Below are 16,091 nucleotides of genomic sequence, written 5' to 3' on the forward strand. Positions count from 1 at the left end.
CGATAGCGTACAGAGATGCTTGTGCAAGAAGGCATATGTACATGATAAGTACCGCATATGTTTTTGTTAGCAATAGTTTAAACAATAGGCCTATGTGTCGTTGGCTATTTAGACGTCTTTATTGTAAAAGAATGAAAAACTGTGCACATGATTTTCAAGGGAGGAGAAACAGCAGCAGAAAATAATTATGATGTAGAAATTGGGCCATAATAATTTTATTATTTCACTTGTTTTAAGTACATAGGGTTGTCACAGAGTTGTCATGGGAATGTTTTCCTTGCTAGCTCATCTATCAGTCTGGACAGGCCAAGGACAATTTTCATGAAGCAAGCTTACTGTCTCCAGTCTGTTGTCTACAAACCTACTGTTTTTGGTTCTAGAATACGCCTAGTTCTTCCAAGAACATAATCTGCTTGAATTGGAATAATTCGAAAAGATTCACAGATGTAGGTTATGGAATTTTTTTTTAATGTTTTTGTTAAATGTGAGGTTAAAAAAAAAGATGTTTTAAATTCTGGACGACCTACAGTTCCATTTATTATTTGTTAAGAAAATACAGAAGTTGTGTAAAATTACTTAAAAAAATTCTTCCAATGAAAGAAGCTTTTCTGTTTGAAAAGATTGAAATTTTCACTCGGAATGCTACATCACAGGAGAGACTTTCATTATTAGCCCCATAGCTTTGCATAGACGTATACGTCCACCCTCAGTTAAACTCAGACATTTTATGAAGACATCATCGACAGGTTTGCTGCTTTAAAATGTAGGAGAATTGACTTGGTATGCAAGAAATTGGGTGAGTCCTGAAATAAATTTTTCCTGTTTGCATGTGTTCTAGAACTATTAAAATTGTACGTAGTTCACGAATAGTAGGCCTACTCATTATATTGGTAAAACTGTTCATACATTTATGTATGTCAACAGCACTTCACCTATTTTTTTTACGGCGAGCCGCTACTGGATTACAACACTGTGAAATACCATATACATTAGTGAGCAATAATACTATTATTATTATTATTATTATTATTATTATTATTATTATTATTATTATTATTATTATTATTATTATTGTAGCTTCTACCAGCTTTAAATATACCGCTTCTCAGATCTAATCAATATTGCCAATCAACATAGAATTTACTATCCCTTACACTTTTACAGTGAAGGAACGATGATGTGTACGCATAATTGTTTGAAATCGAGAAAAAGAATCATAGAATTTATGGTTCTGTAGCAACAATATTTTATTTAAGTACGATGTGTCATTTTAAAAATGTAAAATAAGACGGTCACGATTCTTTTCATCTGAAGTGAATATTTATCTTCTTTGCTATTGGTAGCCATGAGATCTCACCAGAGATGCGCGGTGTTACAACGATTCATTCGTTTCGGCGCTTCGGTATCTGCGTACGAATAGAAAGTTTTCGATTTGTGTTTTCATGTGATGAATCTTTTAATATTGGAATGGATCCATCAATGTTCCCTGAAGAAATATGGATAAAAATCCTGACATACTGCGATGTGCCAGATATATTGTCTTGTGGTTGCACGTGTAAATATTTGAGTAAAATTGTCAGTTCGGATTATTTATGGTAAGTGAAAGGGGCGTTTTCCTTTCTGTTTATGTATGGGAATTGAGAGAAGTAAAATTATGTACAAATTGTAATTGCTTATTGTGATCTGTAATGTGAAGCACATGTAATCGTACGGAATTGTTTGTATTTAATCTGTAGTTATTTGATTAAGTTGAAAACATAACCTAATTTTGGAGATGAAATGATTTTACGTTAGCCTCTTAGCCTGGCTTAAAAATCTGTTTCTAGTTTGTTATAAGGACCATGATATAAGTATGGTTGTGTATTTTTCTATAATTAATAGTAGGTCTAAATTACTCTTAAAGTCAACTACTGTATTATACTTACAACCTAAATGTGTAGCTTCTTCCTCACGTGGGGCGCATCATTTTCTTTACTCAAGAAATACATTGTGACTTTAAAGGATACTTGATAGGTCACAGTAAACATGTTACAACTTTGTCCAAGCATTTCGGTGGTCTTTGGGTGTCAGAAATACAGTGTATTAATTATTATATTACATTATTAGAACAAAGCTACAATTTATTCAATGCACATGCATCGTAGCTGTATGAAGATGCCAACAAGGTGTATTAGTTCGGTAATTTTCCAGAAAAGCTACTCTGAAGGAAGTACAATGATATCTTGCTTCATTGACTTCTGTGAGACGTATATAGCCTAGTTTAGGCAAGTAATAAACACGTGGTTTTAGTTGGCAGCCACAAATAAGCCTACTTTCAACATAAAAACCGTTTGATGGTGCTATATATTATAATGCCCTCTTGTAGCCCCATACTTATGATTATAACAATGAAGAGGTCTAGGACGGAATGGTAGGAAAATGAACGATTTCCCTAGTAATTCGTCCTGGACCTCTCGCATGTTATGTTGGTAATTAGTAGAGGGAGAAAGGAAATGATAAATAAGTTAGTGAATTACACGAAATAAAATTGACTGAAAAGTTAACGTGACTGAAAAGTTAACGAAACTAATTAATTAAATTAATTAATTAATGAAACAACTGAAGTAAAGCAACGGGATTAACTTGCTGCTATGTCACCAGAATGGAAACTGTGAACTACGACCTGAGACATATTTGACGCTCTTCGCAATCCATGGCTTGAACCGCAAAGCATAAACGCTTTTATATGCCAGATAGTGAACTACATTGCATTTATTTTGCTAGGGCCCGCTCGTGGAAGCTGAGTATATGCGGCATTGAATAACGAGCTGACCACACGTGGGCTGCAGAGCAGTCAGGAGATAACTTCAGAATGGCAGTTTTTTGCAACTTGAAATTAAAAAAGAAAATGCCTCTTCAGAAACAATGTTGAAAGTGTTCCTCATTTCCTAAACACATTTTAATTTATACATCACAGCTCTGCTTCGGAAATGTTGTGTTTCTTCTTATAGGCTATGTTGTTTGTGACATTATTGATGTTTGTTGCTACTAGATCTGCCTGTGTGAAACATGAGTGACTAGTATTTCAGGGCTGCTGCACTGTTGCCATCTTTGCTAACGATGCAGAATAGATGTTGAAGGCCAATTGTCTGTGCAGGAAGCAGAAGTGGACACAGCTTGAGGCGAGCTGCAAATTCGAATTCCCGAACTGGCAGGCCCTGCGCCTGGACTACAAGGCGGCATGCCGGCGCCTCCACGCCATCCTGGACGCCGACACCATGTTCCCGCGCTGCTACCACTGCCTGGAGTTCTCTTGCCGTGCCTACTGCGTGGAGGACCGCGGCTCCAAGGTGGTTGTGGACATCGGCAACAAGTTCACCTGGATCGTCACCCCCAGCTTTGGGGTGCGGCGACACTTCACCATGTATGGCATTCCCAAGACTTCGCCCCATGACAGGTTAGTGCACTGCACAGAGAACTTTGTTTTGCCAGTTTATAGAAGGGAAACTCTTTTAATGGTCATTTGTGTGTAGCCTTCATAAGCTCCAATGATTTCTGTGAACTGATTTTGTAAAACTTGGTTCATTTATGATAATTACGATTATCAGCTTTTTAATTCTTAAAAGAGAGACTTACTTACTTACAAATGGCTTTTAAGGAAACTGGAGATTCATTGCCGCCCTCACATAATCCCACCATCAGTCCCTATCCTGAGCAAGATTAATTCAGTCCCTACCATCATATCTCACCTCCCTCAAACCTCTATTTTCGAGATTCTGTTATGCACTTAACACATGTATTGCATACTATTTTTTGGCCGATCTTAATAAAAAAATTAATTATTATTAATCATTTTTAATTTAAATAAATAGTTTGCTTTTGGACGCTAACATTTTCATGTGTGATCGCAATTTATTTCTCGATATGTGTCATTCATTTGTTATTATTCGTATTTGTCGATAGGTGACATTTATTCGATATAATTCGTATTTGTCGATAGGTAACATTAATTTATTATTATTCGTATTTGTCGATAGGTAACATTCATTTATTATTATTCGTATTTGTCGATAGGTAACATTCATTTGTTATTATTCGTATTTGTCGATAGGTAACATTCATTTGTTATTATTCGTATTTGTCGATAGGCGACATTCATTTGTTATTATTCGACGACTGTGAAAATGTTGTAATAAAATAAATTATAGAAAGTGTAGTTTTGTCTTCAAAGAAGTAGGTAGGTGACACATTAATTATTACATCAATATAAATCAATAGCATATAGAAAATATTTGTAGGTGGCACATTAATTATACATCAGAGTAAATAAATTGCATACCGGTATAGGTTAATGTTTGAATACATATTTTACCCCATGGATGTTTTCGTGTTCAGCCACAACTGGCACTCAGAGCAACAACCGGAAGTTGTCAGAAATGATTTTCATACTTTTCGTCTTATCTACATTAATTCCTGTTTTCTTACAAATCTCCACTCCAATAAATTAATTGAGACAGAGTACAGGTATAATAGGCATTTAGTTATTTCCTCATAGCACATAGTGGTGCGCGACACTGATAGTTTGTTACTTTTAAGTAAATAAAAGTTGATTTGATTTATTTACTTACTGCACGTGTGTTGTAAGTTTAACTTACATAGCCTACCAGCAACATCGGTAATGTTGTTAAAAGACGCTATCAGCCAAGAAGGTATATAGGCCTATAGACTCTTAGGATAAAAATTCACATTTTTTCCAACTTTGGTGACAGGATACTTGGTAGTAAACTAAGCAATTTATATAATTCAAACTTGAAAATCGAATTTATGACCTAAAGAAAAATTTTTTTTGGGAGAAAGGTTAATAAAATTTCGAACTGACGTAACTCCATTACAAACTGAGCTAGGGTCAAACTTTTTTCGCCAAAATGATCCCCTGCCTATGGAGAATGTTACATACAGAAATAATTATTTATTTATCTTGAACCACTCAAAAGATATGCCACATTATATAAGCACTTTAGAAATATATATATATATATATATATATATATATGTTGTTGTTTTCTAATGCCAGGCATTTGACAATAAAGTCATTTGACCTCTTGCACTCCAATATTTTTCAAAGATATTATCATGACTAGCCACTGAAGCACAGATTTTGAGGTGTTCCGAATCCATTTATTGGTTTGAGTTGCACAATGGGCAGTTAGGGGACTGATATATTCCAATTCTATGCAGGTGTTTGGCCAAACAATCATGGCCTGTTGCCAATCTAAATGCAGCTACAGACGATATATATATATATATATATATATATATATATATTTGTGTATTTTTGGGATGTAGTAATTAAGTTTACAACATAGCTTTAATTTGGCACCTCAATGAAGTATTTTTCCCAATTGGAAGTCTACTTTTTGTCTGTCGGAATGTTAATAAATGTCGGAAAATGTGAAATAGGAGAAAACAGACATTGAAGATGGCGTGAGGTATAGAAAGTATAGTGCGCTTATATTATAAATGCCAAAATAATTATGAAATTATTGAGATACTGAGTACAAGTTATATATGTTTGAAAACTAGAAGAAATGAACTTCCAAAATTTTGAAGAAATCTGACATTTCTAGAGTCCGTGTATATCATCATCATCATCATCATCATCATCATCATCATCATCATCATCATCATCATCATCCTTCACGAGTTAGGCCTCTGTAGACCTGTTTCGGCCCCATCTAGCAGTCTTCTAAAAGGTCTTCCTGGTCGACGATGTCCTCTAGGTTTATACTGCATCATAATTTTTGGGATTCTTGAATTTTCCATTCTTCTTACATGATCTAACCAATTGAATTTGTATCTGCTGATTTTTTCTTCTACTGACTCTACTTCTAATTGTTCTAAAATTTCTTCATTACTTTTTCAGTCTAAAAGAGTATATCCTGCTGTCCTCCTGAAAAATTTCATTTCCGTTGCTTTGATTCTGTTCATGTCTTTTTTCTTTAATGTCCAAATCTGGCTTCCGTATAAAAGGGAGGGTAATGCTAGTGTATTATATATTTTTATTCTTGTAGATTTTTGGACTAATTTAGCTTTTAATGTATTGTTTATTATTCCTAGAATTTGTGTAAATTTGATAAATTTCTTGTTCACATCTTTTTCATTTTGATAAGATATTTCACAACCCAGACAGTTGAAATTTTGTACTTGTTCGAGGCATTGGTTATCTGACTGGATCTTGTCCTAAAAATGCCATTACTTCTGATTTTTGTGCTGAAATTTCCATCCCAAAATCTGTGTATACCATATATTTGACTTGTGTATATCATAATTCAAATATTTTATATGTTCCGTGATTGAAGGCTTTGCACAAGCATGTGGTACATAGATTCTCTTTTCGATGTTCTTTATCATGCTGGATAACAACAGACAGACAAGGGTGGAAGTTTTTCACAAGTTCAACAAGGCAGGCAGAGAATGCCACTGATACTGATTAACTGCTACAGGAGGAATTGTAATGGTGCCGCCGCTGTGTGTTCCAGGAGCAATCTGCAGGAGGACAACAGCACCGCAGACACCTCGTCTGCCAAGCCAGCTGCAAGGCAGATGCCCAAATGTGAACGGCGTTCGAACGGGCCATTCTGCGTGTTCTGCAACCCCGTGAAGCTGTACCGTGAGAAGAAGCGAGTGGCGCTGGGCGGTACGATCGGCCCCAGCCGCTACACGGAGCTGCTGAACGGCTTCTGCAAGGACACGGTGGACATCCTCGGCATCCCCAACATGGACGTGGTGAGTCCGGCCGCAGCCCTGCTGCGCACCGAGCGCTTCCCCGTGGTGCGCGACTTCGTGGGCCACCTGTTCCACCAGATGGGGCTGGTGCCCGTGCTGCAGAAGCCCAATGCCGTGCTGGTGTTCTGCGAGCCCCTGGCCATGAGCGACGACCTGCGCGTGAGCCTGCTGCACTACCTGTTCCTCAAGATCAAGATCGCCAGGTCAGTGCACCCTGCGGCTTGCTCTCATATTTTACTCTCTCAAGAATTCTAAGATCTTATGTGATCTTAATTTTCTTCTTCCAAAAGATGAGTACTTTGAACTGTTGTGATTGATCGTACCTAATGCAGCAAACTCGATTATCTGTGTGTGTATTATCTATGTCTTTGCTTATCTGTGCACATTTGTTTGGTGATTAGCCCAGATAATTGGGAGTTTGCTGTATAAACATTCTATCTTTTACTTTTATATGAATACAGTGGAACCTCTCCTTACGGACACCTCCAAGATACGGACACTCCTCAAATACGGACAGATTTTTATGTCCCAACTGAAATAATATAGAAATAATGATAAATTTAACTCTCGTTTACAGACACTCTCCGACACAGACACGGACAGCTGTTTCACAGTCCTAAAGCTTGCTTTACCTCCTGACTGTGGACAGAGCTTGGCTTTCAAGACCTAATGTGTTACAAGAATGGAAAATTTAGTTTTGAGAACTGTACATGAATTCCTTAACATGAAAGAAGATAAGGGTCTCGTAGGCTACCACTAGCCCAGCCGGCTACCCCTTGTTAGCTGGAAGCGGGTGGATAAACAAAGTCATAAAATTTGACCTGTCCGATGGGTCCAAGGTTTTCGCGATCGTGAAATTGTATTCAACACATGATAGGGTTAGTAGGATTATTCTCTTCACTTCAATCAGTTGTTCTGTTTCGAGAGACATGGCACCTGAACGTAAAGGTTAATTTGAAAACTGTAAATTACAGTACTTCATAACTGTAGACCTAGAATAAAATTGCATGGCACAGTACTGTATTTTCCTTTTTGATCTTATCTACTGTAGTTCAAAGTTGCAAAGAATTTACTTAGTACAGTAGACTGTATTTAGAATTAAACTACAGTAATACATTTCATTTGAAGCGTGAAGGGATACATAATACATATTATAAATTTACTGTTAGATTGGGGAGCCTCCCTCCCAATAAAGGACACCTTCCAGATGCGGACAGATTGTTATGTCCCTTCGATGTCCATAAATGAGAGGTTTCACTGTACTGAGCATAAGGCACAGTTAACATACCTGGCAGTTTAAATATACAATGGCATGTGAAGGTGTGTGAGAAAAATTGTTCTACCCAATTTCCCTCTAAGTATCATTTCCCAGTTAGCCAGAGAACTACACACTGCTGTGGACGTTTGATTTTGTTCAATGCTTGCCCCTCACCAATTCCTGTGTTGATAAGTGTCTTAAGAAAAACACATTTTAAAACAGCGAATTTTTCTCCTAAAATATGAAGTGTGAATATTACAGATAAATTCTGTAGGACAAATTAATAAATCCATAATATTCTCATAGCTAGCAGTGCATCATAACTGCGGAATCCTGGCCAACAAGTCACTCAGTTGAGTGCGCTCCTAGTATAATGGCAGTTGACATTGGATACACGTCAACATATATATGCCTAACTTGAAGTCAGGCCACAAAGGGAAACATTGAAGGAGGAAGGTTCGATCCGGTGCTGTGTAGCTCAGTTGTCAGAGCGCTTGGTACGTAGAACCGAGGAACTCGGGTTCGATCCCCGGCGCCGGAGCGAATTTTTCTCTTAAAATATTAAGTGACAAGTGAGCTAGCTAGCAACAAGTGGAAGCGTAGCGAGGGAAGGAAGCTTTCCAGTCCACTTTTTTCCTTCTCCTCACACATAGGTAGGTTTCACGATATACTGAATGGCCTATAATCAGAGGTATTTTTTTCTCTTGTATAGAGGAGGGACCCGAAGGCATGCACTGCAGCCTTGCTTATTGTACTTACCACTCCTTTTCTGTGAATGATTTGGTAGCGAAACGATCACATTCTTGTACAAGTACAGCACTCCGTACCAGTGATATGTGAATTAATTGTAGTGAAATGAGTCCAAGGTCCAGTGCCGAAAGTTACCCTGCAATTCTGCTTCAATTGGTTGAAGGAAAAGACCCCAATCAGAATTTGAACCTGGGCCTGCCCGTTTCACTGTCAGACGTGCTGTTACTCCACAGCAGTGGACTATAACCAGTTAGGTGACAATTTTAACTGGTGGTTCAGCTAACCGATTGATGCACACTTTGTATTGGCTGCTCAGTCACTTTTAATTTTATTGTTTACGTGTGTGCAGACTGGAAGGTTTTCTTCGCAGTACTGGGTTCAGGGGCAAGCGTGGTACTGAGAATGGCGTCATGTTGACTGTCACACAGGGTCTGCATGGTGGCGAAGCCCCTGGCCACGTGCGCCATGGTGGGAATGGAGACGTGCGTGGTGGTGGACAGCGGTGCACTCAGCACGTCGGTGGCCGTGGTTCTGAATGGGCAGGTGGTGCCAGATCGGTGGAGAGACATTCCAGTCGGTGGCTGGCACGTCGCCGAGAACCTGAAGCAGGCCATGCAGTGGCAGCCTGAGGAGTACACTGAGGTGCGTGAGGTGTTGACGTCATGTGCAGTGCTTGGTTGTGGTATTTGTATGCTGTAACTTCAAAGGATTTTCAAAAGTATTTTGTATTTGTTATTTAAATACATAACATTGATGTATTCCCTATTTAAGGGACACTGGGACTGAGTTTTGAAACTTTTACAGTTTTTTTATTAATTTCTTTCAAATAAGTGAAAGTCTCAGGAATCTTCTATGCCACATCAATAAATTTAAGAATGCAGTTATATTGTCAGACTCCAAAGCAGCTATTCTATCAATAGTCTCTAAACACACACCTTCATCTCAAACAGCAGAAATAACTAAAATGCTCTCTCAATTAATATCACTCAATAAAAGAATTGTATTCCAATGGATGCCATCCCATTGTGGAATCCTGGGAAACGAGAATGCGGATGCTTTAGCAAAGAAGGGCAGCACTGCTACTTACAGACCTGTTACTAAATCTACGTATTACTCTGTGAAAAAATTTATTAAACCTACATACTTACACTTCAACAAACAAAATTTGATAACACAATCTCAAGGTAAAAAATGGAACTCTCTGCATCATAATCCACAGTTAATCCCCGATTTACCACGAAAATCGTCTGTAGCTGCATTTAGATTGGCAACAGGCCATGATTGTTTGGCCAAACACCTGCATAGAATTGGAATATATCAGTCCCCTAACTGCCCATTGTGCAACTCAAACCAAGAAATGGATTCGGAACACCTCAAAATCTGTGCTTCAGTGGCTGGCCATGATAATATCTTTGAAAAATATTGGAAAATGACTTTATTGTCAAACGCCTGGCATTAAAAAATAACAACATTTAAATAACAGTACTAAATTTCATCAAGTTTCATTCATTAGTTCGTCAGATATTGATTTTCACTTATTTTAATGATATTAAATTATGCATAAATTCAAAACATTCCCAATATTCAGAATTGTTTTTTTTTTTAATTATCTGTGAAAGACTTACATTTCATTACAAAGGAAAGTGCGCGTGCATTTTTAAATTTGAGAATTGGTTCATGAGATAAAAATTTTCTTAGAAATCATAATTTTTGCTTGATAATATTCTTCAATTTTTAAAAGTTAAAAATTTATATCATGAAAAGTTTTCAGTGAAGAGCTGATTCCATGCACAGCTTTGTATATTGCAATATTCTTGCAAAGTTCCATGTAAATCGGAGCAAATGGGAGATGCTAGGAACTTTATTATTGACCAAAAACATATTCTCATTTAGCAACTCCTCCATTTTCACACTGATGTTTTCCACTTTGTCTGAAGTTTTTTGATGTCTTGACTCTTCTGTGCTGCTTCCTTCTGATTGAACTCTGCCATGTTTTCAACTACTTCACTGCCTAATTCGCTTGCTATATCTCCTGTTGTATCCACTTTTCCATTTCTGTCTTATGAAAATTTTCGCGAATACCTCTATACTCGTCAGCATTTTCGGCGCTTACGTCTTTTCTCTATGAGTTACTGCTGCAGACTGGTATTGGAATTGAACCATGTTTTTATTAATTCTAGACCATTATTTGCGTTAAAATAAGTATCGTACCAAGATTTTCGCCCAAACTGACATGCTGTATCTGTGCTGTCTCTCCAGATCCCTGTATCATATCTGGACACTCTGGCTGTGAAAGAGAAGTGTCGGCTGAGCTACAACTTCGCAAACGAGGAGCGACGCAAGGGACCGGCGCGGCGGGAGCACATCAACCTCCGCGTGGACAGCTACGCTGACTACAAGCAGTTCTGGGTGAGTGGGTGGCTGTGGAGGACAAGCAGGCTGTCAGATGTGTGGACAGCCATTGATCCCTGTCTGTCTTGCAGAGGGTGTCCCTGGGGGCTGAGCTGTATCTTGCCCCTGAGTTGATGTACACGAGTCTGGGACTGCCTCAGGTGATCCGGGACGTGACAGACGGACTGCCGGTGCATGTGCTCAAAGAGTGTCTGGGGCACATCCTGCTCACAGGTGAGTCTGACAAAACCAGGCCCTGCAGCACCTATAAACGTGCCTGTACCAACCTGCAGATGTCATTAGTATCACTCGTGTAATGGGCAGTGGCAGCAATGTACATGTGCATTGCTAGTTATGTTACAGACTCAAGTCTGTCATTACATTTCATATCATGCTACATGTTTTCTTTCTTTAAACCTGGGAGGGATTGTTACATTAGCTTTTAGGGCCGTTTTCACTAAACATATTCAACTTTAATTTTCAATTAGTCTTTTTAGAGCACGATTTCACCAACATGTTACTAATTCACAATTAACTAATTGTAATTTAATTTAAATAAGGCTCGTTCACAATAAACCGGAAATGAGAATCGGAACGAAAACTGTAAAATTGTTAAAATGTGTACATTTAAATGTGAGCATTTACAATTAACGAAAAGCTTGCCAGAGCCCAGGATCGGGAATGGAGAGTTGGCCAAGTTTCAACTTTGGCGTTCACGTTTCCAATCACAGCCCACCAGATTCATTCTATTGTCATCTAAAAGCTATTTTGTCGTCGTATATTTTATAGCAAGAAGACCGTGACATAACCTATGCATTATTTTGTTCTGTGCTGTGCATCATGGAGCAAGTTTCATTTGATGAGATTCTAATATTGAGTGTTGAGGAAAATCCTCACGTTTACGATAAGCGGCGGTCCTCGTATAAATGTAGGAGAATACGTGGCTCTCAATAGCTGCATCTTTGAACACCGATCGTAAGTGAATCATATTTTATTACTGTATTGGTTGTATTACACACTACATATTCATGCTTCAATTCAATAACTACTGTTGTGTTCATTTTTGTTATATCACAAATGTTTCTTCCCTAATTATTTTACGTTATGGTAGACTTAAAATAGGTTGTGATGATAAAGATGCATGGGTATATTTATAGTACCATTGAAATTTTGAAGTTGGTTAACCTGTGTTTATGTTGGCTGCCTTGTACTCATGAGAGAACGCCATTGGTCAATTATACACAAATAACATCAGAATGCGTAATATCGACTTTACATATCGTTATTTACATGCATATCGATATGCATAGTCGTCTACGGTCTCGGTTTATTGTGAATCAAAAATTTTCATATTCACGTCCTCTGCTTCTCGTTTTCACTCTGGTTCTCGTTCCCGGTTTATTGTGAACCAGCCTATACAGAATATATGTAGAGATTAATTTTTGGTTCTACAGAGTTATCTGTGAAGGTTACCATTTTTTTATTAACAGGGAATAATAATAACAAATGGTAACCATCACAGATAATTTTGTAAGACCTAAAATTAATCTCTACATAGATTCGCCTAACAGTGCGTATGCTGTAGGAATCCCGACCACCAAATCACCCAATTGAGTGCTCTCCCTGTGTGATGACTGTTGACTTTAAAAAAAAATAAAATAAATCTTTGAATAAAAAAATAAAGCTTTGCAATAAATTATACTAAAATTTAATTATGTTTAGTAATATTAAAATATAAAGGTTTAAAATAATTCTCATCTACAAGTGCTCAAAGCAACGCTCGAACTATGTAGGGCATTTTCAGTTTATATGCAGCACTTCTGTTGTGCCTCTCTCTGGAACAGGGTAGCAGCTGCTGCCAGCTTTCTGGGGACTTGGAAATAAGTTGAGTGATAATGCTTTTGTAATATCATCTTCACATTCTGGTGTTATGTGCTTGCAGGTGGCAACACTGATCTGGTGGGCTTCAAGACGCGTGTGGCTCGTGATCTGCGAGACCTGCTACCAGAGTTCAGCACGGTGCTGGACGTGAAGACTTGCCCCGGCTCCAGCAGCTGGAGTGTGGCCATGGGCTCCACCTACCTGACCCTCCCTCGCTCAAGTGAGTTCACCTGTTAGGTTTTCCTAACAACCACTTTCCTTTGGACTGGTAATTCAAAATTGAAGTGGCCTATGTCGAAATTACAAGTTACGAGAAAAATGACAAAACTGATAAAACAAATTTGACGCCCCTAGTGTCTACTTATTTTATTTTATTAGTAATTGAATTTATTTTGACACTTCTCTGAAGTATTTAGAGTCACTGCTTGTTACATAGATTTAATGATGCCCACGTGCATCAATGTCGGTTAGTGTAACCATCAGTTAAAATTGTCACCTAACCCCTGATTAAGCATTTTTACGGTGGATCAACCTCGGTTAAGATTTAAATAGGAAGTTAACCACAGTAATCTCTAACCGGCCATATTCGAGTGGTTAAAGGAGATAACCAGCGATTAGTAGAGCAAGTAAAGGAAAATGGCGGCCAGAGCCACAGGTGATTATTTCGAAGACGATTATTATTGTGCAGTACTTGAATACTTGGATAGAGCGTGAGCGTGAAGGTTCTTAAGTGGAAAGAGAGAATTCTTACGAGGAATAGGTGACAGAAAATTTCAGGAGGGATTTTGTTTATCAAAATCTACAAATGGATCACTTGAAATAACACAAGAACAGTCATATTTCTCCTATGGATCGACTGCTTATATTACCATTCTATGTAACTGTTATTTTCTGTATTTTAAAAGGGAATGCTCGAATATCTCTTTCTCTAAGTCACTGGCTGAACAAAGAGAGGTTATGGACGGATCTTAGGATAATGCACAATTCCCTGGTGTAAATGGGGTCCAAGATTGTACACACATTCCTACCAATCTTCTGCATCCTTTTCCTTTATGGATATGCCATCTTTTTTATATAATATATTTAAATCTAGTAATTAAGTCTATCGATTCTTTAACCTCACATTGGAATATAATCATTTTTGCATTAAATTTTCTATTTTGTACGATTTTAACCTAACAGCAACGAAAAACAAAGAAATGCAACTCGCAAATATAACAGCGCCCAAAAGCAAACAAATGCAACGCGAAAATGTAGGACATGTTCACTTTGATGTAGAACAGAGTGAGCGCAGTCATTTTTAGACGTTGACTATTATCTTTGCTGTGGTATGGATGCTTTCCTTTAGTCATTTTGTAGAAACAGTGTACCATCATAGACTTTGCTCTGGTCAAATGAAGTGTCAGCTAACTATGTTTAAGTAATCGGTGATTATGAATGGTGCACAGAAATTACATTTTAATCATGGTTACTGTTTAACCGTCGTTCCATAATCGATGATTACTGCGTTTTTAACCGATGTTGATGCATTTCGCCATTAGTATTTTTCAAATGGTTATAAGTCAAGACTGAGGAGAGTCAGAAAAATAAACTTATACAGGTATATATGGACTCGCAAAGGATAAATTAAAACGTGAATAAAACTGTTTGAAACATTTTGAGATTGAGCAAATTTTATGTCCTGAATCATTTCCACTTAAGCCATAGTTTCTCAACACTGAACTCGAGGGGAGATAGCTTCTTCCATTATTTCTCCTGTCATAATGGCTCGAAATTAAACAGTGATCGAATCTGAGTTGTTAATTTCTTTCTATTTTAAAAGGTTTAAAATATTTCAAATTTGGGAATTAATTGTAATTTTATTATAAAGTCTTGGGCCGAAACTAGCACCATGTTTAAGAGCTGCACTTGTATGACATTTAGGCTCTATCAATGGGAAAGGAGACTTTTGTCTTCGAGTACGATATTCATGTCGATTGGATTTATGTTTTATTTGATTTCTGTGGTAGTAAGTTAGTGAACTGTATTTATAAATTTCTTCAATAGTTAATACTTAAAAATCTGTATAAATTAAATTTGTTGGTTAATCCATATTTTTGGGTAGACAAATTTTTATTAATCTTCTGTGTAATAAAATTAATGGGTTAAGTACAGATGATGCTATTCCACCCCGATTTATTATACCATATTGTATTAATGATTGTACCAAAGCTAAAAACAGTATTCTCAATGCCTCCTTAGTGATAAAATTTCGAAGTATTATGAATTTATAAATTGTCTTTTTTATACTTGTACACATGAAATCAATTTGTTTATCCCAACGTAAATGCTGGTCTATAATAATTCCTAAATATTTAACTTGTGTGGAAGGTGTTAGATGTGGGCAATTACAATACTTATTTGTTAATTCATTACATGAAGTATTATGTATTATTAAGTGATAATTATTCATAGGTGGAGGTAAACCTTTCATTGTTAAAGAAAATGAAATATAGGTACTCTACTGAAAGTAGAGAGACCATAACTTACTGAAGACTTGATTAGTTGAAAACCCACGAGTTCAGGTTGTATCAGAGCTGTATGAACTGTTGCAGATAAGCCCACCCGAACGCCTGGCACCCCATTCTGGCTCTCCCGAGAGGAGTACATCTTGTACGGCTGTGATCTGCTGAGTGACGCATAGTGTGTGAATGACTTGGGGGAGTGCCCTCATTCCTCCATCTGCTAGAGTATTATCTGCTACAAGGGTAGAGTTGATTCAATGAGTTGCTAAAACGAGGTGAGTTGTCAATCAATTTAACCAGCAAAGTACCATCAGGGATCGATCGAACCAAGGACACTTCCTCAGTGAATGTTTGGATGTGTGCATATTTACTGTATAAAGTAAGTTGACAATGGCTAGTTATTGTAACACATACAGCGTTTACACTGATTGTATTCCTGTTAACTGTGAGAACAATATAATGCCAGTGTAGACATGTTTGTAGCTTGTACATAGGTGTCATCTTGTAAAATATGTTTGGAACCCAATTAGAATCTGTGATTC

At 37.5% G+C, this 16,091-nt stretch overlaps 1 protein-coding gene across 1 annotated transcript; it reads left to right on the forward strand.

Annotated features, from left to right (window-relative positions):
- Positions 1–1,364: 1,364 nt before the first annotated feature.
- LOC138698659 (uncharacterized) lies at positions 1,365–15,876 on the forward strand. The gene is made up of 8 exons (XM_069824803.1): positions 1,365–1,595; positions 3,137–3,436; positions 6,519–6,968; positions 9,202–9,415; positions 11,033–11,182; positions 11,257–11,398; positions 13,107–13,265; positions 15,640–15,876. The coding sequence occupies exons 1-8, from the start codon at positions 1,468–1,470 to the stop codon at positions 15,726–15,728; spliced, it is 1,632 nt and encodes a 543-aa protein (XP_069680904.1). The 5' UTR covers positions 1,365–1,467; the 3' UTR covers positions 15,729–15,876.
- Positions 15,877–16,091: the final 215 nt, after the last annotated feature.

Source organism: Periplaneta americana, chromosome 4 (assembly GCF_040183065.1).
Source record: "Periplaneta americana isolate PAMFEO1 chromosome 4, P.americana_PAMFEO1_priV1, whole genome shotgun sequence".
NCBI classification, from domain to species: Eukaryota; Metazoa; Arthropoda; class Insecta; order Blattodea; family Blattidae; genus Periplaneta; species Periplaneta americana.

Coding starts and splice junctions, on each gene's coding strand:
- LOC138698659 (XM_069824803.1), top strand. CDS start 1,468: ATGGATCCATCAATGTTCCCTGAAGAAATATGGATAAAAATCCTGACA. Junction 1,596..3,136: donor GTCAGTTCGGATTATTTATG/GTAAGTGAAAGG, acceptor TTGTCTGTGCAG/GAAGCAGAAGTGGACACAGC. Junction 13,266..15,639: donor CCTGACCCTCCCTCGCTCAA/GTGAGTTCACCT, acceptor GAACTGTTGCAG/ATAAGCCCACCCGAACGCCT.